The sequence below is a fragment of the Gnatocerus cornutus genome, chromosome 6 (genome assembly GCF_029298725.1).
Source record: "Gnatocerus cornutus isolate USDA-ARS CGAHR chromosome 6, icGnaCorn1.1, whole genome shotgun sequence".
NCBI classification, from domain to species: Eukaryota; Metazoa; Arthropoda; class Insecta; order Coleoptera; family Tenebrionidae; genus Gnatocerus; species Gnatocerus cornutus.
The window spans coordinates 18,526,564-18,550,432 of NC_142238.1; the positions used below are offsets into that span (position 1 = coordinate 18,526,564).

Below are 23,869 nucleotides of genomic sequence, written 5' to 3' on the forward strand. Positions count from 1 at the left end.
AAAGCCCAAAATTCGATAGTCTTTTTTTGCAAAATAAAATTGCGGCTGAAACGATGAAAATTTTTCATTTTTTTATTTTTGGTTGTAAACTATTCGTCCGATCGATCTCAAACTTGGCCAGTAGATAGATTTCGAGCTCCTCTTTCGATTGATGTAAACATAAAAGTATTAAGCATCGTTTTCATTTTGAAAACAGTGATTAAAAATTACCCCAAAATGGCCTTAAGCAAACTCAACAAATTTCAGCTCATTTAACGCAGCATCTCATGCTGCATCTAAAACCACAAGAATTTTAAATTTTCGTCCACAACCGTTTTCGCCATTCGCAATTTTTTAGTTAAGAAAACGTTTTTGGATTTACCGAAAAAATCTCATTTATTTGATCTAAATCCTTGTAACATTCGGTGATCGAGCTTTCTACAATTTTTAATTTAATTTGAAAATGATCCCTAAAAGTTAATTCATTGCGTCAACAGCCGAAATCCCAGCCAAATATTTGAAACGCGTATGATTTGCAATCGTCCCCAGCCTCGGGAGATCCCTTGTCTGTTAATATTAGCCAAATCGGTATATCCATCGTTCCCCTAGATCCCTCTGTATTTGTAATTCAGCACCGCGCACATACTTGGTCGGGATTTCTTGACGCACCCTCTCTATTTTCAAAAGCCATTTACCTCATAGTTTAGATTCCCGAGCTTTTATCATATTCTCCCGGCTTGTGTTATCTTCAATATCCACACTGGGCCCTTATTAAGCTTTTCTATGCCTTTCTTGCATTTTCCTTATTGGATTACCTTAATTCAATATCGATATAACAAAGACCTTGGTTGATTGCATTTCGCAACATTTCTCCGTAATGTATGGTGAAGTGCCGAGAAACTTTCAGATTGTTAAAATGAATCGGCGAACTTCTTCAGGGAGAGTTCTTTCCGGCTTGATTTCGATAACTGAGGAATGGGAATTAAACCACAGACAGGAACCCTTGATTAAGACTTGTAACAAAAAAGGGTGCTGTCTCTGGAGGAAAGGAGTGTTATTTACGACAAGGCGGACCAAACTACCAAACTTTAATACGACTCACTTATAAAATACATGGAAATCATCCTCGGTTTATGCATTACCAGTAATCTCCTTCTCCATTTAACTTCAGTCAGCGATCGAACTCCTGGAAATCCGTGAGTCTTTCTCGACACAAAAAATAAACGAATTACACTCTCTGGAAACTCTCCGGAACGGGACGAAGCTCTCAGACGTTTCAAACTGGAGATTTCACTGCGATTTTTCTCGTGTGTCCTGCGAATCGTCGTGTCTCGAATGTTCCTGCAATAATCGTAACCTCAAGCGACCCACGCTCCTCTCCTAATTCCCTTCCGTAATTCAATTTGCCTTTTGGTGATTCTCGCTCTGAATAAATGTTCGTCTCGCATCCATGCAGAATCGATCCCGGTTTTATGGGTGTTTGGGAGAAAATTATTAAACGGAAATTTGCAGAGGTGCTGGAAATGAAGCGCGGGATTTTTTGTTGTCAGTGCAAATAATCTTATCGGAATTGTTCCCACAAGAAAGCACACAAACAAACATACAGACATAGCTGGAAATTCTAAAAATAATCGAGCGAAACAGAAATTTGATTCTACGTACGCCGGATAAAGGTTTGATGTGGCTCTTGATGGCACCACAGGAACCAAAAAATGAGATTAAAAATAATAATATCCCGCTGGAAGTGACGACAGCTCCGGAAGGCGAGGATACAATTTCAGACCTCGCAGTTTCGTTGAGTACCAACACCACCCCGCATCCTGTCAATACCACTCCGAAGAACTGACAAAATTAATGACAACTCCCATTCATACTCACCGAAAGAAAAACGTTTATAGTGAAAAGAAAGTAACGAGTTAGTATCGATACCATTTTGAACTGCCGGCGATAACGGAAGTGTTATCTATAAATCCACAAAAACTGTCAATGATAACAATTTTTTATCAGTTTGACAACAAACGCACCCTAGATTTTAACATTTCCCGGCGAGACCCCGTCGCTATCTCATTTAATTTTAATAAAACATCAAGCAAAAAGAACTCACACCGAGTCTGAAGAATTTTTGTTATTAAAACCGTTAAAAATTCATTTTTCTCCTCGTGTCATGGTTTTGTTCGTTTTTCATTCATCTCATGTTTAAATTACCAAAGAGTAAAAATTAAATGACGGTGAGATGGCAATATGAGTAAAATAAAGCGGGGAAATGTTACCGACGACATCTCCCAGGAGCCGTCAACTTACACGAAGACAAGAGCTCGTCACATCGGGATTCCGTGCGATTAAAATGAAAATAGAATGAAAAATCTGCGTTTTTCTCAAGACGCAGGCAACCAGAAATACAACAGTGTGTGTCAGTCGTCGACTTCCAGCGCGGTTCTCGAGATATTTAGAAGTTTAATACAACGTGACAAGAGCTTGTCCTATTGTATCGTATCAGAAACTCTATTATCCCCAAATCCAATCTAAATACACACGACCTGATTTACCTTAGCGATATTGTTATGTAAATTCAAAGCAATACACTTTCAAGTGCTCAAGAGCATGCAAATCGTACTACCTTTTGTAACTATCACATTCTGACAAGTTAAATTAAGAATGAATGACGCTAACTTTCTTTGCATTATGTAAGAAAAACCCACTTTTAGAGCTCTGTTATTTCAGTTTTGTAGGTTCAACTTTGGGGTCCCTCTTGAGGACATTTTTCCACCGAAAAGCATTCATCCTAAGCTCCAAGTAGGTGTTACAGCTAGTGCACCTCGTTCTAACATTCTTTTAGAGTCTATTTGTTGAAGCTTATTCCGGTCTGAAGCTCTCAAGACTCTGTTTAAACGACGTTCTACGCCAGAGTTCTTTAAGCGATGGTCTAAACATGAAGGAAGCTGTGGTAAAAGGGAAATTATCAAACACAGACGAGGCAACTCCAGCTACATACTTTTGGCTACTAAGACACTTTTTTGGATTGCTACCTCTACCTCTTTTTCCTAGTTTTACTGACGGTCAATTTTACAATTGGGAGAACCTGTCCGCGCGTTGTAAACTAAACTGCTTGAGAACCAACTGGGAACTGGAGACTGAGATCTCTTGGTACGACCTAAACACCCAAAGCAGTACCTCAGTCTGGTTTGCAGGTGGATTCACAAACTCCCTAAAGCCAACATTTTGTTACTCTACACTCTAATAGACTTCTTGAGGAAGATCTCCGTGAAGCGCAACTCTCTTGATTGGAAGAATGTTAAAACCGCCAGTGCTTATTTCAGTTCTTCTTTATTTGTTCGTCCCTACAGACCGGGTGTTGTTTCAAAGGTCAGTTCGTTGCAAGAAGTTACAAATGACCGTCTAAATTTCAGGGTGAAGGTTTGTACTCGCACTTGTTGCGCTACTTAATTGTTAAGTGGTCAAGGATTCGAAGAAGTAATAGAGAAAGCTACATTGACCACTTGTCGTTGCTTCACAGTGTTGATAAAGAAACTGAGAGTCGTACCTTTGAGGACTCGGGGTGTCAAACCAGTTCATGGTTGCTCTGCAACTCGTCTCCAACTCAAGACATTTTGTCACAAGAATGTGATGAGTCTCAAGGTTGTGTTGAATGTGATTTCAACTCCCAGAAGATGTCTTTGCTTAATGAGTCTCGACAGAGTCAAAACAAGGTTGATGATCACTATGAGATTATCAATGAAGACTCAGAAAAAGTTGGTAATGTTACCAGCAGCCAAACAACGATCTACCAGAAGAGTGACACTAAACTTACAACCCCCAAAGAACTGTTTCGTAGGAAGATGATCAAAGCTCACAGGTCTCTTGGAAGCGTCATTTCTAAAGTTAAACAGGAGATGTTTAAAAGAAGTGGTGCGAATCTGGAGGAGTATAAATACAACCTTCTGGAGAAGCCTGTGAAAAAAACGGAATCTTTACATGCTAATCGCTGTGTTAAAAACTCTCCTTACATTAAATATAAGAAGTTGATGACGTTGTAAAATAAAACAAATTTCTAAGTTTGATTTAATCAAAGTCCAAATTTCGGATTTGACAAGTTTTGTTGACTTTTTTAAAGTATTAAAGAGCCGATGAAGATTTTTACAACAAAAATGAATTTTGGAGGCACCCAGGAGCGCATCAAATAAGCAAGTTGATTGATTGATAAGATAAGCTGAATGTCAATACTAAAAGAAACGTAATTACAATAATGTTTATAGGTATTAGAAATGTGTCTATAACAGTAACGATAAATTAGCATGAACTTTTTCTAATCTAATAGGTATGCATAAATTTGCATTATAATGCATATGTTTACAAGTGATTATCACATTAGCTGTCAATCAAGAATTATTTATACTCGTTATATAATAACAAAATGACTAATTTATTAGATAAATTACGTTTTAAAATGACAAGTCTTCTTGCAAATAAATTTCCAGTCACCGCAACTCTTCGCAAAAAAAAAACAAAAAAAAACAAAGTTTCTCCTGTTTTGTCAGTTTGTTCCACAAATAAAAACAATTCCCAAAGTCTACAAAATCGAAATCCCCATTCAGTTTTCTTTAATTTTCTATTTTTTATTAACTTCTAGATTTCAGTTTAATCAAATAACCTCCAACAGGTCTGGTCGAAATATCCATTTTCAGTTTAATGTCTTTAACTTTGCGTTGACACTCCACTTCGTAATGCAAGAGAATGGAACCAATAACAATCTTCATGTTGGTGTAAGAGTACTGTTGACCTATGCATTTTCTGGGGCCTGCACTAAAAGGAACAAAAGCAAAGCTCGGTCTTCGATTGACCGCTTCTTCAGTAAAATGCTCTGGATAAAACTCGTCCGGTTTTTCCCAACAGTTTGGATCTCTATGAACTTGAAAAATCGACAAAATCACGGTTACGCCTTTCGGAATTGTTAATTTTTCCAACCGGAAGTCTTCCGTGGTGTCTCTGAACATCAGGGGCACTACTGGATACAATCTAAGAGACTCTTTAACACACATGTCTAGATATTTTAACTTAGAGACATCAGTGAAGTCGAGGAAGGTCCGACTTCCTAAGACATCTCGCAGTTCTTGAACAACGCGGTTCTGAAATCAACTTATTAGGGTCGTTTTTGTGGTGTTGTTCCTTACTTGAATTTCAGGGTGAGCTCCCAACATCATACAAGTGAAGCCAATAGCTGAACTTTGAGTATCTTGGCTCTGTAAAGTTTTAAAAAGTGTTAAGGAGTTAGAATGAGAATAATACCGCCGCCATAAATGTCATGAGATGATCGGTACATTCTTGGATGGTCAAACAATTTGGGTCGTGGTGTACCATTTCAATAATTTTTTCTAAGATTGAGGGAGTTCTGGCTTCGTCAGGTAACTCACTGTTTTTTACTCTTCGTTCGAGTTCAGGAACTCTCGTATTTATAATCTACAAAACTGTTAGTAGAGTTTTGGATTTTTTGCTAAGGTTTCACCTCGTTGATCATCGTGGCCGCTACTTCTTTCATCATCATTTGTTGCTTAAAATACTGTGATTTGTTATAAATGCAATCAAAGTACAACCAAAACTTTCGGACTCTTGTAAATATAATATTATAGGACTTCCGAACAAATTGAGGAATATCCTTGTAATCAATCGAGTGGTCATTTTTGTCCTCCAGAAGCACATCTTAAAATAGTTTAATGTATTTTTATTTAGAAAATTAAAAGGGGTACCCATGGCGCACTCAAACGCTGAGTCCTGTAAATGCAAAGAAATATCAAACTCATTTTTATCGACGTGCTTTCGAATCTGTTCAACAAGCTTGTTTGCGTGCTTCTGGAACAAGTGGCTGTATCCTTCGATTATTTTTTGCGAGAACAGAGGTTGGAGGAGTTTTCTATGATTTTTATGATATACCCCTAGAAAATAAACGTTACAATCTTAACAGATCATAGATTTTTGTACCGGAAGCTGTAATTAGTCCGTTTCCAAGGAATGGTTCTAGATATCGGTATAAAAACGCTTTTGCTGTTATCTTTGATGAATGAAGAATAATCTACAAAATTAGTATAAGTTTGATTGCTAGCAGGAAATTAAGACAACCTGGAGTTGATGAGGGTCTTTTACGACGAGAAAGAGTTTTGGGCCCATCCAGAGGCGCATCGGCGAGGGGTACTTGTCTACTAAGTTGGTAAAAAACCGCAAAAGATCTGAAAGATGAAATGACAGGTGAAATGTGTTAATTATGATAATAATTTTTTTTAAGACAATTTCCGTAAATTTGTATTAAATAATCAGGAATATCGATAACAGTAATTATCGCCTTTAACAAAGTTCAATAAAAACTCGTTATGTAACTCAAGTAAAAACCTTCTTATCTGATAGTCGCAAAAACAAGAATTAATTTCCTGTACATTTCGATTTGAATAAAAAACTATAAAGCCTACCTTCTTCCTTCCGAATAAATTTCAGCGCATTTCCCACTATCGGCAGCGCCCAGGGCCCGGGAACACTTTTTGCCAGAAGATACAAACTTCTTCGAGACCAGTGGTACGTCCCCAGCAACCAAATCACTATTACTCCAACAATATACAGACTCAACCACGATTCCATTTTACAGGCACCAACTAACTAACTGAAGTGCCATACCAAAAATAATTTAAATAGGTATTGTTAAGTAACATACTTTCTAAGTTTTTTTCATTTCTTAACTGTCCTTTTAATAAAGTACATATTTCCACAACTGCACGAACTGAATGCATACAACTTACACAATCGGGTAAGTGCAACAAAAATAACAAAAAAAGGTAAACGATTAAAATAATTTCTTCCGGATTTTTGAAAAGTGTCCTTTGATTGGTAGGATGGAGATATCAGTGGTCACTTTGAGTTCTTCTGATTTGTGGCGACTTTTAACTTGATAGTTCATAATGACGGTGTCGACAGAAATCTTCAAATCGGTGTAAGAGTAAGTTTGGTCTATGCATTTTCTTCTTGGTCCTGCACTAAATGGAATGTAAGCGTACAAGTAAAAAGACTTTGTGCCCTTCGTTTAACATTTTATTCACAAGATTTTTTATCGTTATAACTTCTTTGAACTCGTGTGTCTTCTCGTAAAAACAGTCCAAGTGGTACTAAATTTTTTTAAAACGACTAAATAATAAATACTAACACTGTGTAACAAAATTTTACAAAAGTCATATTTATTTGATTTTTTTTGTTAATACACCGCGGTCCACGAGTGATAATGAGCCTGACCAAAACTGCAACCCAACATACATTTTCATAGCATTCGTTGCCAAATTTATATTTACAATAAGACAGCTGTCAGAGTTTCGACAAATTCTTTCACTCAAGACAGTTTCTAATCGCATGTGGAATCTCTGAACCTTTAAGCAGGTAAAAGCATTGCTAAAACTTAGCAATCTTCATAAATTAAAGGCATAATAGCGTGAGTAGATTGTTCTGAAAAATTTGTCAACTTTGACGTTCATTTCAAATATCTACAACAGCTATGAAAATGTATGTTGGGTTGCAGTTTGAGTTTAATCAGGCTTATTTTCACTTGTGAACCACGGTGTATAGTTGTAATTTGGGTTTCTTTTAAAGAATATAAATATCATTTGAGTGAGTTGTCCCCAAGAAAAATAATAAATTCATTTGTTTCTCGCTTTTGAAAATTAACAATTATACTCATAAAATAAAACAACAGTGTTGAAAAACCAATAAACTACAAAAATTAAATGGGGTTTGACGTTAAACATTTAAAATACAATTTTTGTCCGTTTCCTATGGAAAATAACAGCAACCAAAAATTGCAGTTAGTGAAATGATCTTGAAGTTCTCCAGATACTGGGATTTGCAAATGTCATTTACTTCAAAGACTCATAGATACCATGCCTTTAGACTAAAGGGGCAATTTTCACAAAAAAATTGAGCTCTTGACACAGCCGATTTGGAGATTTTAATGCCGAACTAGATTTTAAACCGAAATTTCGTCGCGTAGGTAAATTATTTTGAGTTTCACTTATTTAATTGTTATATAACACTCCCCTACGTAGATAAATAGATCCGCAAATAAATTACATTGTCCCAATTTTTAATTCGCAGTGAAGAAAACAGCAAAAACAGAAATTTTGTCAAAAAGTACGTCTGTCTCTAACGATAAATATAAAAAAATAACATAATTATGTTTGTTGTTACATTGTGTAACTGAATCTCTTCATATACTTCGGAACATCAGTGTAGGTAGTCGATAAAATAAAAATTTTTGTCTTCAAGCAACAACCTGGAAGGTGTTAAGTCATTAACATGCGTTTAGATGTTTGCCACTAATTGCTTCGCGTAATTTAAGAAATGAGTAACTGTACACATCAATTATTTGAGCAAAAAACAGCTGCAGCAACTTCAGCAACGGATGTACAAAGTTATCTGCACTTTTTGTTCTATGTACCAGCTAAAGGGAGGAGACCCTGACCCAAAAACAATCAATCGTGGTCCAATTCAAAGTTTATTTGACGAAAAATAAGGTGAGATGAGACCCAAAAACACGGTTAAAGTGTCTATAATCACTGTACAAACTTAAAAGAATTAAAAAGGACAGTACCTTTGGTTCTGCAGAGAAATTTTAGGGCACTTTCGACGAGTGGTAAACCTAATAGACCGTTAAGTTTTGCGAGTAAAGTTTCCTGCGGGATGAGTAACCTTGGGCGAGAATTGTAATTAGAGTTAGTACTAGAAGAAAAATAACTTGCAATGCAGAGTTAAGAATCATTTTAAAGAATTTGTTTTTTTGAATAATCGGGCATAAATAACTGAAGAGTCTCGTTATTTCGGAAATTAACAATTAATTATGCGTTCAGTTCGAGATAGTTTTGGATTAAGAGAGCATAAAAATGTCATCAAATGGAAAGTAAGCTTTCACAAAGTAAAATACCTCTAAAAACTAACTAATTAATGCATAATATTATATGAAAATAATTAATTAATATGTACCAGAACTTGTAAATATAATCTGATTTTATTTTGTCGCTTTTATGAAAATTCTGACATACATTCGTTTTTTAAAAACTTGGAACATTTTTAATTCAAGAAGCAGACTGATGTATAAATCTTATCAAAAGACTTTTTTGGCATTTCTCAACTTGTCGCAATTTTAACCAAGATAAACGCTATAATTAGAATATTCACATAAAAGAACCAAAAAACTGCTCCAGAAACCAGTGTCTCTATCTTCAGGTTCGTTCAGGATTGTTCAGGTTTCATTAAAAATGATTTAAATAAAAACTTAAAAATTGGGAATGTTTCCTTCAACACTTTATTTTCTGTTTTTATTAACCTCTACTTTTCAGTTTAATCAAATAACCTCCCACAGGTCTGATCGAAATATCCGTAGCCAATTTAATGTCTTTCACTTTGCGTTGACACTCCAGTTCGTAATTCAAAAGAATGGAACCAATAATAATCTTCATGTTGGTGTAGGAGTACTGTTGAGCTATGCATTTCCTAGGACCAGCACTAAAAGGAACAAAAGCAAAGGTTGGTCTTCGATTGACCGCTTCTTCAGTAAAATGCTCTGGATAAAACTCCTCCGGTTTTTCCCAACAGTTTGGATCTCTGTGAACATGATAAATCGACAAAGTCACTGTTACACCTTTCGGAATTGTTAGTTTTTCCAACTGGAAGTCTTCCGTGGTGTCTCTGAAGATGAAAGGTGCTACTGGGTACAACCTAAGAGACTCTTTAACACACATGTCTAAATATTTTAATTTAGAGACATCAGTGAAGTCGAGGGAGGTTCTGCTTCCTAACACATCGTGCAGTTCTTGAACGACGCGGTTCTGGAATTAAATTAACAGTGTCGTTCTTGTGGTGTTTACTCTTACTTGAATATCAGGGTGAGCTCCCAACATCATGCAAGTGAACCCAATAGCCGAACTTTGAGTATCTTGACTCTGCAAAGTGTTAAAAAGTGTTAAGGAGTTAGAATGAGGATAATACCGTCGCCATAAATGTCATGAGATGATCGGTACACTCTTGAGTGGTCAAACAATTTGGATCATGGTATACCATTTCAGTCATCTTTTCTAACATTGAAGGAGTTCTAGCATCGTTGGGTTGCTCATTATTTTTTACTCTTCGTTCGAGTTCAGGAACTCTCGTGTTTATTATCTACAACACTGTTAGTAAGATCTTGGATTTTTTGCCAAAGTTTCACCTCGTTGATCATCGTGGTCGCTACTTCTTTCATCATCATTTGTTGCTTAAAATACCATGACTTGTTATAAATGCAATCAAAGTGCAACCAAAACTTTCGGACTCTTGTAAATATAATATTATAAAACCTTCGAACAAATTGAGGAATATCTTTGTAATCAATAGAGTGGTCATTTTTATCCTCCAGAAGTACATCTAAAAATAGTTTTATACATTTTTATTTAAGAGTGTTGAGAGCTACCCATAGCGGACTCAAACGCCGAGTCGTGTAAATACAAAGAAATATCAAACTCGTTTTTATCGGCGTGCTTTCGAATCTGTTCAACAAGCTTGTTTGCGTGTTTCTGGAACAAGTGGCTGTATCCTTCGATTATTTTTTGCGAGAAGAGGGGTTGGAGGAGTCTTCGATGATTTTTGTGATAAATCCCTAAAAATTCAACGTTACTTTTTTAACAGCGCAAGGATTGTTGTACCGGAAGCTGTAAATAGTCCACTTCCGAGAAATGGTTCGAGGTACCGGTATAAAAATGCTTTTGTTGTGATCTTCGACGATTGAAGAATAATCTGGAAAATTAGTTTGAGTTTGAGTGCTAGAGAGAAATTAAGAAAACCTGAAGATGATGAGGGTCTTTTACGACAAGGATGAGTTTTGGGCCCATCCAGAGACGCATCGGCGAAGGGTATTTGTCTACTAAGTTGGTAAAAATGTGCAACAGATCTGAAAGATTAGAAATGTGTCTAACTTAATAAGTCTTTCTAATACAATATCGGGAAATTTGCATTATAATGCATGTCGATTACTGTAATTAAATTATAGCCTTTAACAATGTTCAATTAAAAATCGTTATGTAATCATGTAAAAGGACTTTCTGTCTGACTTGTGGTAAGTGGTAAAAAAACAAGAATTGAAGGGTCGCCTTAATTAACGTTGTGACTGGAGAAAACGCGACTTTTCAGACACAAAAAATACTTTTTATTTTAGATGAAGTAAAAAAAAGTAGCAAATAATTTGGTATGATTTTGTAGGTGTTTGTATACCGTATTTTAGGGACTATAAGACGCACTTTTTTTTTTTTTAAATCCTCTCTAAATTTCAGGTACGTATTATACTAGAAATTAATATAAAAATCAAGATTTACAATCAGTAATTTTAAAGATGAGTTGGGTTTTATAAACTAAAAATTATGCCTTGCAATCTAATAAGTGTAATAATAGTTATTTATTACACAAGATGATAAAGGACCACTTTAACCATCGAGTGAAGACAGTGGATTAACTTCACAAGATGGTTATCGTCGTGTATAATACTTTATTTTTTTCTATAGCAGCTTTTAAAGAAAAACTAATTCGAATTGATTATGTTTTAATGTTAATGTTTCATAATACCCAATGTTGGTTGTTATGGAACTGTTGCTGTAAACAAATTTTTCATTTTCAAAAATCCCGAAAACTACCATGTGCGAGATCGAATTAGAACTTCCTGCAGACGTAGAGGAAGAAGCTGCAACTGCTGTAATTAAGCTGTTGCCCCAAAAATCTCGCCTAATATTCGAAAAAGAATACAACACTTTTCAAAGATGGAGAAGTAGAAAAAAATATCAGTGGTGTTAGCAAGAAAGTGCTCCTTGCACATTTTTCTCAAAAGTCTAAAAAAGTCAAACCTTCAAGTTTAAAAAGCACATTGTTGGTAAATGAAAACTGCGACATTTCAACGTCAACGTAATGTCATAATAATTTTCAGATATAGCACTAACTAATTTCACTACTAAAGAAGCAAAGTGAAGGCTATAAGCCCAAGAAATCCAAGATCGTTGAGCCAAATTAGATTATTAAATTCTTGGTAGATGCGTCAGATGATGACTATTTATTAGCAAAGATAGTAGATTCATTGGATAGGATAAAATGTAAAATTGGGTTTTAACTTACAGGTTGTTGCTGTAATGGCTTTGCACGGGGCTTGCAGATCAGATGAATTGTACAAGTTACAAGTTTCCAACACTGAGGATCGACATTCAGTAATTATTGTTTCACTTATTGACACTAAAACCAAGAAAGATCGGTCGTTTTGTGTAACCGATAAAGATTGTGGAGTTAGTTTTTTCGAAATCGTACGAAAATATTCAAACTTGCATCCTAAAAACGTTCCTCACAAATTTTTCGTCAACTACAGACAGAAAAAGTGTATCGTTTAGCCCATACATTATACAAGATTTCGAAGATGATTGCTAATTTTTTAAAGCTGTCAGACCCTGAAGCATTTCGCCGCTCGGCCGCTATGATGTTAGCCAACAAGGGTGCTGATCTCATCACCGATAAAAGAATAGTTGGATGGAAATCATCCTCGGTAGCAGAAAACTACATAGAAGAGTCCTTATCCAGAAAAATTGCAGTTTCGAATCAGATTCTTTGCGAAGATTTGGTCACAAATTCAGCCACGACTTCGTCATTTGTAGAGATAACCCACGACGAAACCATAAATGCCAGTTCTATTCCAAAAATATTAAACGTCTGTGGAAACGAGAATTGTACCATTAATGTTACCATTACTTTAAAAATTAAATAAAGAAAATTTAAAACACTTTATCTACCCTTCATGTTAAAGTAGCACTTTATCTACTCTTGATGTTAAAACGCAAGTTAGCCTTGCATTTTTTGAGAAATAAAGCACACTTTAAAAGCTGCTATAGAAAAAAAATGATAAATATGTATTTTTTTTAAATTGCTTAAACATTAAGATGCGTTTTATAGTCGCGATAATAATGCGGTAACTAATTTTTGTGGTAGTTTTTGTTATTGTCATTTCTGTTTGTAAAATATCACATTTTAATTTGAATAAAAAAAGTATAAAACCCACCGTCTTCCTTCCGAATAAATTTCAGCCCATTTCCAACTACCGGTAGCGCCCAGGGCCCCGGCACACTCTTCCCCAGAAGATACAAACTTCTTCGAGACCAGTGGTACGTCCCCAGCAACCAAATCACTATTACTGCCACAATCCACACACTCAACAACGATTCCATTTTACAGGCACTAACTAACTAACTAAGGTGCGATACCGCAAGTAATTTAAATAGGTATTGTTAAGCCGCAGACTTTCTAAGATTTTTTTCATTTCTAAACTGACCTTTCAATGATATACAGTTCCACAGTTGCATGGACTGAATGCATAAAATTTACACTATCGGGTAGGTGCGACATAAATAAAAAACAAGGTAAAGGTGTCTATTAAAATGATCTCTTCCGAATTTTTAAAAAGTGTCCATTAATTGGTCGGATGGAAATATCAGTGGTCAGTTTGATATCCTCCACTTTGTAACGACTTTCAACTTCATAATTCATAAGGACGGTGCCCACAAAAATCTTCAAATTGGTGTAAGAGTAAGTTTGAGCGATGCATTTTCTTGGTCCTGCACTAAATGGAATGTAAGCATAAGGATGTCTTTTACTGATAGCCTCGGGGGTAAAATGTTCTGGATAAAACTCATTTGGTTTTTCCCAATGAAGAGGATCACGATGGACGTGATAAATAGACATTGCCACTGTAACACCTTTCGGAATCATAAGATCGCCTGAAATGACTCAACTTAATTCAACTGAAAAACCAAACATGATCGTCCTACCTAAAGCAAATTCTTCCGTGACCTCTCTGAAAATAAAAGGAACGACAGCGAATAACCTCATGGCTTCTTTGATGCACATTTCTAGGTACTTCAGTTGGACGACGTCGTTCGCATCCAAAGACTCTTTACCGTTGAGGACTTCTTCAAGTTCTGCGACCACTTTAGCCTACAACCCCGCGTACATTTCTTAAGAATTAAGTTTGATTTAATTACCTGGGTGCGAGGGTAAGCCCCTAACATCATCAAAGTAAACGCAATCGCAGTACTTGTGGTATCCTGACTCTACAAAACAGTGTTAAAGTTCCATCTCTTTCGAGAAAAATACTTAACTGCTCCAACTAGCGTCATCAAGTTATCAGCACAGTGCTGAACACTCAAACTCTTCGGATCATTCAAAACCATTTCAACCATCTGTTCAAGAACAGAAAAAGGTCTTGTTTCTGTAACCGCTTGGTTACCTTCAACCCTTTGGATGACTCTCGTAACAGTTGTGTTCATTATCTAAAAAAAACGAATTTAATTAAAAGTGGTTGCAAGAGTTTGCCAACTTCGTCTATCATTTTATTCGCCAGATTTTTCATCATCATTATTTCTTTGAACTGTTGAGTCTTCTCGTAAAGACAATCCAAGTGGTACCAAAATGTTTTAAAACGAGTGAAAGATAAATAATAGAATCTCTTCATGTACTTCGGGACTTCAGTGTAATCGATAAAATGAATATTTTCGTCTTCAAGCAACAAGTCTAGAAAGTGTTAAATCAAATGATGGAACAACCACAATTATCTCACCCATAGTTCCCTCGAAAATATTTTGATGCAAGTACGGCACCACATCAAATTCTCCCCCATTAACATGCGATTCGATTTTTGCCACAAATTGCTTCGCGTATTTTTGGAACGAGTAACTGTACACATCAATCATCTTCTGCGCAAAAAACGGTTGCAGCAACTTCTTGTGCCATTTATGCAACGGATCTACAAAGTTATTTCCACTTTTTGTACTTTGCTACAAAAACGTACCAGCTGAAGTCAGGAGACCCTGACCCAGAAACGGTTCTAGAAACCGATAAAAATCCGCCTTGGTCGTGATTTTTGAAGACTGAAGAATTGTTCGTAACTGAGACGGATCTTTCACTGTTACAATCAATCGTGGTCCAATCCACAGTTTACTTGGCGAAGAATACGGGGTGGTGAGATCCAAAAAAACGTTTAGAGTGTCTAAAATCACCTTACTAAAGTGTAAAAATGAAGAAAAACTATACCTTCGTTGTTGCAGAGGAATTTTAGAGCACTGCCGACGAGTGGTAAACCTGAGGGACCATCCAGTTTTGATGCGAACGAGTAAAGTTTTCTGCGGGACCAGTAAAATCGGGCGAGAATTGTGATTAGAATTAGGACTAGAAGAAAAATAACTGGCGATGCGGAGTCGAGGATCATTTTGAGTAAAATAATTTTTTTTGAAAGAGTTGGGCATAAATAACTGAAGAGTCTCGTTAATTTCGGAAATTGATAGTAGAGCTACATAATTTAAATGCAATAAGAGTAAGAGTTAATTATGCGTTCAGTTCGAGATAGTTTTGGATAAAGAGAGCATAAAAATGTCATCAAGTGGAAAGGAAGCTTTCACAAAGTAAAGCACCTCTCAAACTTACTAATTAATTCATATTATTATAATAGTAATTAATTAATATGTATTGAAACTTGTAATTTATCTGATTGTGAGTAGTTTTATTTAGTATTCCAATGATGTTTTTATGAGAATTTTAAGACAAATTCTCTTTTTAAAAACATGTAAAAGTTTTAACTTAAGAAGCAGATGTATAAATCTTATCAAAACACTTTTATGACATCTTTCAACTTGTCCTCTTTAATGTCGCGCAATTTCAACCAAGGTAAACGCTACAATAACAACATCCACATAAAAGAACCAAAAAAACTGCTCCACAAACCAGTATCTCTATTGTTATTCTTCTATAAACTCTCCAACGTAAAATTACTTCAAGTGTCAACTCAACGAAATGTTTCCTTTATGGATACTTTTTGCACTTCTCGCGTGGATCCTTCGATATCACTGGTCGCGTCGACATCTTTATATAGTTTCAAGAAAACTTAATGGACCCTTAAGTTTACCAATAATTGGATCGACTCTCCCGTTTGTTTTATGCAAAAATGAAGGTAAAAAAATCAAGATGAAAATTGAAATAAAAATGAGTCTTCAGATATATTGGAAAAAATATTCGAGATCGTCCAGAGGTACAAAAATCCGGTGAGATTCTGGCTGGGGCCGTTGTTACTAGTCGTTTGTAAAGAGCCACAGCTTGTTGAGGTAAATGGCACGTGTTTCGACTGTTTAGTCAAGTTTTTGTCGTAGAAAATTATGAGGTCGTCTAGGTTCAGTTGTAAGCACGAAATTTACGACCTCATGAAGTCGTTTTTAGGGGAAGGTTTAATAACAGCTTCTGGTGAGTTTCTCTTAGTCAAACAATTGTTAATTTTGTGTTTAAGGAGATAATTATAAAGCCCACAAAAGAATTATTCAGCCTCACTTAAATCTGAATTTCTCGGAGCAAAGCATTCAGATTTTTGAGCGACAAATCCAAATCTGTTGCAATAATTTGGAACAAAAAGTTGATTACTTTGATATTGGTCACGAGATTCACCTCTGCACTGCCGACATCATTGGAGGTAACGACCATGAAGATATTAACAAAGTTCAATTAGTTTTGTAGAAACTATTCTTGGAGTTCAATTCAATTCCCAAAAAGGAGAAAATCTGCGATACATAGAAGCATTCTCTGAGTGAGTTGAACGTGAAGTACACCACAAAACCAATCTCTTGCTTTTAGTATTTATAAAATAGTCTTTGCAAGAATAGCCAAACCTTGGCTGCACCCAGACTTTCTCTTTAATGTTAGCACCCTTGGAAGACAACACAGAAGAGTGGACTCCGTTTCAAACCAATTAAAAGAAATCGTAAAAAATTAGAGGTGCTACAACACTGTGATGATTAGTTTTTGTAGGTTTTCCAAGAGTCGCTCAAGAGAAGAAATAACGCAGAACCTTGTGCAGTGACTCCAATCGTGGATCTAATTTCGGAAAAGCCAATTTCAGACTTATGGTCGCATTTATTGACGCTGTTTAATGCGGTAAGTTTTCACTTTAAAAAGCTCCCGGTGAGCCTTTCTCTTGTAGAGTCAAGACACGATCGCGATAATCTCCTCAGCGGCCTGTTTATGTCTCGGGATGTACCCAGAATATCAGGTAAAAAGTACAATTACCATCGTTGTCTCATCCAGATTTTTAGACCAAAGTAGTGAAAGAAATACACGAAGTCTTGGGGAACAAACCCCTGCATTTGCGAGCCAGCGACATTGCGAAACTTCCTTATTTAGACATGTGTGTGAAAGAAGTCCTCCGCCTCTTCCCCATCGGCCCTTACATCTTTCGCAAGCTTTCAGAAGACCAACAAATCGGTGAGTTTTCATTGTTACACGAGCACTACAATCTCTCTTAGGCGATTTTTTCCTGCCCAAAGACTGCGGCGTGTGCATCCCCATCCACAATTTACACAGAGACCCCAAGTATTGGGAAAATCCTCACCACTTCCACCCCGATCACTTTCTACCCCTCGCTGAAAGAGCGAGGCCTCTCTATTCGTACATGCCCTTCAGTGCAGGTCCTAGGGGTTGCATAGGTAATTCGAACAGACTTAACTACAATTTTACATTGTTGTGCGTAGGAAAAGTCTTCGCTAACATTAGTGTCAAAGTAATTCTAATAAATTTGCTGCAACGTTTCGAAATAGAAGCTCAAGGCAAACTCCCCGACGTCAAGTTTACGATGGACATCTCGGTGAGGTCGTTACATGGATATAAAGTGAGGATCAAACGGCGCAACTATTAAATATTTACAAAAGTTGGGTAGCGAAAGTAGTGACTGGAACTCGAACTGTAATGAGGCGGATAAGGTCAAGCGAGTGTTGCGACATTTCATTGTTGAATGAATCATGATGCGAAGAAAAAATCGTTTTGTGAAGCAAGCCAAATTTATTATTACAAAATATATATCACTGAATGTAAAATTAAAAGACAATCACCGAGTAAGTTAACCCAACCTGAAAGACTAAGTGGACGTTCGTGATGTTAAAATATTAAAAATGCGTTACTAAAACGATCATGGTCTAAATAAAACGTACTAAAATCAATACTGTTGATCTTTGCACGACGTTAAGCGTTTCGTTACATGGGCTATGAATGAACCAAAGAGAGCTTTACTTGGTACACTCTACATCAACGCCTAAAAATCAAATTAAAAAATACTACGTCCTACGCTATCACAGTAAGTATAGTTGAATATGTATATTTTCTAGAACTAAATCGTGGCTACCTGGTAAGTACTTAAGATTCCTATGAGTATAAAAGTTGTATGGAAATAATTGACTAGAAGAGGGTATACAACTAAAAGAACGAAAGTGAAGTCTTTGGAATCGAACTAAAGTGTAAAACCGGGCATGTCGTTTACCAAGAACTATGATATGGTTGTAAACGCAGCCCAAAAAATTGTGCCCAACTAATACTGTCTAAAAACCTACACAATCTTCTCTTGTGTATGCTGCAAACTTGAACAATAATGAAGCATCAATACTGATAGACCTTGCACTTTGGCATCGGCTTGCCCAATTAAAAAAGCTAATTTAGTCTTTTCAGCGTCAGATTCCTGACTCCCCATTTGTTTCGACAACTCCATATGCTCCATCGTCACGGAGTCAAGTGTCTTCTTCAACTCCGACATCTACAAAACACAAACAATCGAAAAAAAGACTTTAACTCCTCATTACCATCATATTAACTTTCTCGACTTTCTCTTCATGGGGTATATTTACATAAAGCTGCTTTCCGGTTTCTTTGGCGATGTCCATTAAAGACTCATCAGCGGGACACAACATCACCTGTTCCAACAAACGATTAACACTCTCAGATGCTTCTTCCGGTTTCTTTTGCACGTCCTCCAACGCGCTGGGGCATAAAGCAAACGGATTCATATTACATATCGATTGTTTGCGGCTTGGTGTTCGCTGAGGTGAAGGCGGTAAACTTTTCGACACACTCGACAACAAATGAGCACCTGAAAACACACTCACAACCCAAAACCACAACTTCCGGTGCCAAACCTGGAATTGCAAGATTCTTCACACTGTTGACTCTTTTCAAGCTTGAATCAGAGTATTCCGACGGCTCATCGGGAGGCTCCGTCATTGTAATTTCCGGCTGAACTGCTTCCGGTTCCGTCTTTTTGTCGCTTTGAACACACGCAGTGCTTGTCTGGCATTTCGCAATGCATTTCTTGTGGCAACAGAGACCGCATTCGCGGCACTGCACGGCGTCTTTTAACCAAATCTAGAATGGGGAAATCTAAATTGAGAGAATACTAAAGAGAATTTTACCTTTTTCGAACAAAAATCACAGTGGGTGGTTCGGTGGAATTGAGTTCTGATAAAATCGTGTTTGAGACTTGGGGATGTTGAGATATGTTCAATGTCAGAGTTGAGGATGTCGGTGGACATCTTGCGCTTGAGTTCGACGTCGTCTTCGTGAGACCAAATGAAGGAGAGGAGGATATCGCCGTAGCAAAACACGTGCTCGAAGCCAGAGTGGGACATCAGAGGGTGAGTCTGGCTGCAAGAAATGTTTAAAATGGTGGATGCGCCGGGTCATTTTCTACCTGTTAGGAAGTGAAAACGCTGGTGGTAGAAACGAGTACCTCCTCATATAATGCCCGAGCACGCTGTTAAAGCACTCGTTCAAGACATGACTTAAGGGAATATTCGCATAGCCTAACAACACATCTTTGTCATCAAAAATGGTCCCCCATACATTAATATTCACGCATTTGCTCCCCCGTTTTAGATTAAATTGGAAATCATCATTAAAACAAAGAACTGAGGTTGCACTCAAGTCTTTGCTTCTTCCGACTTCCACAACGGTATCTGCATCCGCGGCGTCTCTTATAATCTCGGGGAGCTCCGAAATCGAGAGCTTCTTCGCCGAGGACAACAACGGAATCGAATGTTGTCTGAAAGCCCCGTGTTGGGGCGTCCCTGGCACGCTCGAATTCGGTGTACTTTTTGTACTAGCTTCCGATCTGTCTGAAACCGACGTCTTTCTTTTGCGCAGACTGAAATTGCCGATGGTTTGAGCAAATTTAGATACGTTTTCGTTGCTTGAAAGGCTTTTCGGGGTTTTATCCAGTTCGGTCTTTTTCTCTCGTTTTTCAACATTGTCTACTATTATAAAGCTGCTTTCTTCAGAGTGAACTTCCGGTTCTTCACTGTAACTTTTCTCCATTTTATCCGCGTGTTTTTTCCTTATAACGTACGATTCAACAATTCTCTTCACGCGGAGAGTCACGTGTGTTGACGTGACGGATTTGATAAATTTGGCGACTTGAGGAACACTGATAACGGTTTTGTTTTCGACGGCTAGTACAATATCACCAGGTTTTAGGCCTGATCTGAACGCGCAACTGTGAGGAGAAACGCTTTCTATAGACACTGAGCTTTTTTCTTGTTTAAATATCACACCCAGTTGGGCTTGCTTTAGTTTCGTCATGGTCACTTCTAAAATCATGTAAGTTTTTTCGTCGGATTCGTACAGACAAATCCAAGGAATTGTATCTACAAAAGGCGTCAACAAGATAAAATTATAGAAAAAGTACCCACCTAGGGCAACGGTGCAATAAATGTTCTGAACCGAGCCTGAGAGCTCTAATCTTGACACGTCAATGCAAGAGACTTCTAATTGGCCTTGTGGAATTATCTCACTGTCTTCTATGTCTAACTGGCTGGGGTCTGTTTTGATGAAAAACGGTTTGTATCTAAAATTAATAAGCAAATAGCGTCTCAATTTTGATTGTCTAATTATTAAAAGAATTATACAAGAAATTCTTATTCATTGTTATCGTGCCTAATTTCGGCGGCCGGCTTGACGTCAGCGTTTCGCCCCTGCCTACACCTTTTACTGAAAATCAATAATTACCTGATCTTGTAATTAGGTAATGTGTGCTTCCTCCTGATGGCCTTCTTAATTTGGTTAACTATGAGGCTAGTGATGTTAGACTGGAGCTGTCGCCCTTGGAAATGAGACTCTACTTCTAACTCAATTACAGGATCACTATAAAAACTAAAAGACCAATGAGTGTAGGGGTGTCTAGTAAACTGAAGTCTAACTAATCCATTGACTTTATTAACTGAAATCAGAGCTAATTATCGACAATATTAGTGGAATAGATGAGGGTACCTTTTATAGATAAATACGCGGTTTTTCCAAACTTCATTTTGGCATCAATACTCAATAAAAAATTACCTGTGTAGTCCAGGTCTAGACATAAACTCACAGTGTCAATGTGGCCCTCTTTGTTATCAATTTTAACATCCTCAATGCTAATGTTTTTAATGTTGGGGAAGTGATCTCCTAAGTTCATATCTCTAATCTAAAGTGGAGTGATTATGCAAGTAAAAAAAATTAACGGACTTACGTTAATAACTTCAAAAAATTTCCCTATTGTAGTCTTGGTTAAAAGCTCCTCAAATTCTAAACTAAGTTTCTTGTAAAGCCATCTTTTGATTGCTTCAGAGTGGCGCAATTCATGAAATAAAAATTGTAATACTAAGCTCACTGATAAGCTCGTGGCACTGTTCTTTGCATGTAAGTCTTCATCTTCTAATTGTTGCTTCAAAGACTGGAATATTCCTCAAGTTTCTCAATGAAAAAAAAAATGAAAAACTTACATCAGGTAAACTGTAGTTTATAGGGCTCTGTTTCTCCGACGGTTCAACTATTGGACTCTTTTGAAAAAAAGAATACAAAATGTAATACTGCACTACCAAAGTTACAATAATTCCAATCAAAAAGGATATAAAAATTAAGAACATGAATAGAAAAATATCCATGTTGTCCAACACTATATTATCACCATTTTCTAGGCCTGATCCGTGAGAATGAATCGTGTAATTTTCACTGAACCATAATGGGGCTCTACGACCTTTTCCCGTATATTATTAAATTCAATTCGTCGCAAACATTACACTGGGGATAATGACACTAATGACAAATGACAGCGGGAGGTTAGGAATCGACGTCAACACACGCAGAAAAAGCAAAACATTTTTAATTTCACTCACGGTATCACCGCCAAAAGTGAAGAAATAATGTGAAAACTTTTACTTTATCTCTCCTTTTTATAATTCGGGTTCAGTGTTCAAGGCAAGCGAAACGGCTTGACGTTTGAGGTTATGTCAGAGTTACAAAAAAACACAATCGTACTTTGACTCGTAATTATTAAATGAACTAAATAAGACCCTTCTTTTTGTAAAACTTGCGCTCCTGTGCCGCCAAGTACTCTTTCCTAGTGTCGCCAGATCTGAGCTCCAGAATTAAACTAATTTTGTGAACTATTTCCTCAGCAGTTTTGTGATCTGCTTCAAAATCGTAGCTCTTAAAACTGGCGGAGGTGTTCAGAGTCGGACTTGATGGGGCACCTGTAAAAAAACAATGACAACGTCCCCCCACATCTATAAACTTTACCATCTGGGTTACTCCCGCCATATGGACTGTAATAGATTCTAAACACGCTCTTGTTGCTTTTAGCTTCAACAGTTTCGCACCACGCTATCGTGTCCATGTCATGGTTGATCGGTTTTTGCTTGACAAAATTAAATTTCGTGTTTTTCTGCACGGGATCAATCTCAATTTTCTCTCCACTCACTCCCAAGTGAATCTCAACTTTTGAACGCATTTTAGTAAGCATGCAAACGTGGTACGACGTGTATAAGGGGGCTTCCATCGATTTTTTATGGACGTCCATTAGATGTAAGTCTGATGAGATCTGTTTTTCTTGATCAGATTTTGAGGAATCTACAAAACATTTAGTGGGGGGTCATTCAACGCTGTGGTCTCACCTCTACTTCTTTTGTCGTGGTCAGACCTGGTGATTGAAATAGAGTCTGAGCCAAAACTAACGCACTTGTTGGGGTCAGAGTGTTCCACTAAACCTAAACATGAGAAGCCGAATTTGGCGATGTTTTCGCGCGGGTCCAGGCAAGGAAAATCTCGGTCGACTTCGCCGTCTTCTTCAGTTATGTAAAGGCCGTAGGTTTGGACAGGCTTCCAGTTGTAATCTTCATGCATTGTGCTAAATAAATTGGGGTAAAAAACGGTTATATTAATACGACAAAGCTACCTGCTTTTGAGGAGAATTAATCCAATCAAATCTACAATTCTTGCATTGATTGTGCAACAAATAGGGATGGGATAATTCCTCTGGTGCTCTGGTAACATGGTTAAAAATATCCTGTACTTCTTGGTCTGCACATTAATATGTCCGGTACCGTCGAATTTCGCAAACTGGATAAAAGGATTTGAAGGCATCACCCCATATTGTTTGAAATTCTTTGAAAAAAGGGACTGTTTGGTTTCTTTAGGCTTCACTTCCTTTTTCTCAAACAAATCAAGAAGTTGCTCTTGTGATAAAGCCGGGGGTGAACTTTCCCACTTGACGTGTTTCATTTTGCTTGTTCTTTTTCTCTCCTGTTCCAACTTTTCCAGTTGAACAGCAGTGTTAGATCTGTATCTTATAGGAAAATCAGTGTCTAGTTGCAAGTCATAGGATTCATGAGATAGATCGTCTTCATCTTCACTGTCTTCATCATCAGGGTACGGATCTAGCCTCTGTTTGAGGTGCTTCCGGACGCCTTCTTCGCCGGCCATAATCAACTCGCACATACCTGAATTTTACAACTGAAGATGATTTTACGAATTCTCGCACGTACCTGTATCATCGGTGGAAATGAAAGAGTTTCGAATATGCGACAGCAGCCAATATTTGTTGTCGTATAGAGCCATGTTTGTGTTTTCAAACTTTCAAAACAAAGAATTAGGTTAGAGTTTGACAGACTGACGTTGACAGGAATGCGTTTCAGCGTTGCCAACCGGCCTGTTCAAAACAACAAACAAACCACTGTCACTGACATTCCAGTTGTGTGGCTACTCG

General features: G+C 37.2%; 7 protein-coding genes and 1 long non-coding RNA gene across 8 annotated transcripts; 2 read left to right on the forward strand and 6 right to left on the reverse strand.

Annotated features, from left to right (window-relative positions):
- Nucleotides 1-1,446: 1,446 nt before the first annotated feature.
- LOC148173629 (uncharacterized) lies at nt 1,447-2,042 on the reverse strand. The gene is made up of 3 exons (XR_015770238.1): nt 1,858-2,042; nt 1,642-1,821; nt 1,447-1,591 (listed from the first exon to the last, which is right to left on the reverse strand). It is a non-coding gene; the product is annotated as an uncharacterized LOC148173629 (long non-coding RNA).
- A 592-nt stretch (nt 2,043-2,634) lies between these two features.
- On the forward strand, nt 2,635-4,013 carry LOC148173630 (uncharacterized). Its single transcript, XM_088039904.1, has 5 exons — nt 2,635-2,663; nt 2,709-2,772; nt 2,816-3,123; nt 3,168-3,342; nt 3,387-4,013. The coding sequence occupies exons 1-5, from the start codon at nt 2,635-2,637 to the stop codon at nt 4,011-4,013; spliced, it is 1,203 nt and encodes a 400-aa protein (XP_087896030.1).
- Nucleotides 4,014-4,595: 582 nt separating this feature from the next.
- LOC148173631 (cytochrome P450 4c21-like) lies at nt 4,596-6,749 on the reverse strand. Its single transcript, XM_088039905.1, has 9 exons — nt 6,674-6,749; nt 6,435-6,614; nt 6,091-6,197; nt 5,953-6,043; nt 5,721-5,906; nt 5,480-5,673; nt 5,263-5,433; nt 5,148-5,216; nt 4,596-5,102 (listed from the first exon to the last, which is right to left on the reverse strand). The coding sequence occupies exons 1-9, from the start codon at nt 6,747-6,749 to the stop codon at nt 4,596-4,598; spliced, it is 1,581 nt and encodes a 526-aa protein (XP_087896031.1).
- Nucleotides 6,750-9,281: 2,532 nt separating this feature from the next.
- LOC148173632 (cytochrome P450 4C1-like) lies at nt 9,282-13,249 on the reverse strand. The gene is made up of 8 exons (XM_088039133.1): nt 13,058-13,249; nt 10,815-10,921; nt 10,677-10,767; nt 10,445-10,630; nt 10,205-10,398; nt 9,988-10,158; nt 9,873-9,941; nt 9,282-9,827 (listed from the first exon to the last, which is right to left on the reverse strand). Exons 1-8 carry the CDS (start codon nt 13,221-13,223, stop codon nt 9,321-9,323), a joined length of 1,491 nt encoding a protein of 496 aa, XP_087895259.1. The 5' UTR covers nt 13,224-13,249; the 3' UTR covers nt 9,282-9,320.
- A 179-nt stretch (nt 13,250-13,428) lies between these two features.
- Nucleotides 13,429-15,259, reverse strand: LOC148173633 (cytochrome P450 4C1-like). The gene is made up of 8 exons (XM_088039906.1): nt 15,085-15,259; nt 14,843-15,040; nt 14,612-14,797; nt 14,372-14,565; nt 14,154-14,324; nt 14,037-14,105; nt 13,824-13,989; nt 13,429-13,772 (listed from the first exon to the last, which is right to left on the reverse strand). Exons 1-8 carry the CDS (start codon nt 15,257-15,259, stop codon nt 13,429-13,431), a joined length of 1,503 nt encoding a protein of 500 aa, XP_087896032.1.
- Nucleotides 15,260-15,840: 581 nt separating this feature from the next.
- Nucleotides 15,841-17,858, forward strand: LOC148173634 (cytochrome P450 4C1-like). Its single transcript, XM_088039684.1, has 11 exons — nt 15,841-15,997; nt 16,042-16,148; nt 16,194-16,284; nt 16,328-16,507; nt 16,552-16,621; nt 16,669-16,795; nt 16,843-16,968; nt 17,015-17,083; nt 17,127-17,295; nt 17,337-17,516; nt 17,562-17,858. The coding sequence occupies exons 1-11, from the start codon at nt 15,841-15,843 to the stop codon at nt 17,723-17,725; spliced, it is 1,440 nt and encodes a 479-aa protein (XP_087895810.1). The 3' UTR covers nt 17,726-17,858.
- Pdzd8 (PDZ domain containing 8) lies at nt 17,840-22,061 on the reverse strand. Its single transcript, XM_088039681.1, has 10 exons — nt 21,609-22,061; nt 21,356-21,559; nt 21,118-21,310; nt 20,857-21,067; nt 20,541-20,695; nt 19,544-20,495; nt 19,266-19,497; nt 18,993-19,218; nt 18,660-18,946; nt 17,840-18,613 (listed from the first exon to the last, which is right to left on the reverse strand). Exons 1-10 carry the CDS (start codon nt 21,768-21,770, stop codon nt 18,410-18,412), a joined length of 2,826 nt encoding a protein of 941 aa, XP_087895807.1. The 5' UTR covers nt 21,771-22,061; the 3' UTR covers nt 17,840-18,409.
- Nucleotides 22,062-22,140: 79 nt separating this feature from the next.
- Sin1 (SAPK-interacting protein 1) lies at nt 22,141-23,818 on the reverse strand. The gene is made up of 5 exons (XM_088039683.1): nt 23,649-23,818; nt 23,060-23,603; nt 22,779-23,011; nt 22,405-22,734; nt 22,141-22,358 (listed from the first exon to the last, which is right to left on the reverse strand). The coding sequence occupies exons 1-5, from the start codon at nt 23,719-23,721 to the stop codon at nt 22,168-22,170; spliced, it is 1,371 nt and encodes a 456-aa protein (XP_087895809.1). The 5' UTR covers nt 23,722-23,818; the 3' UTR covers nt 22,141-22,167.
- Nucleotides 23,819-23,869: the final 51 nt, after the last annotated feature.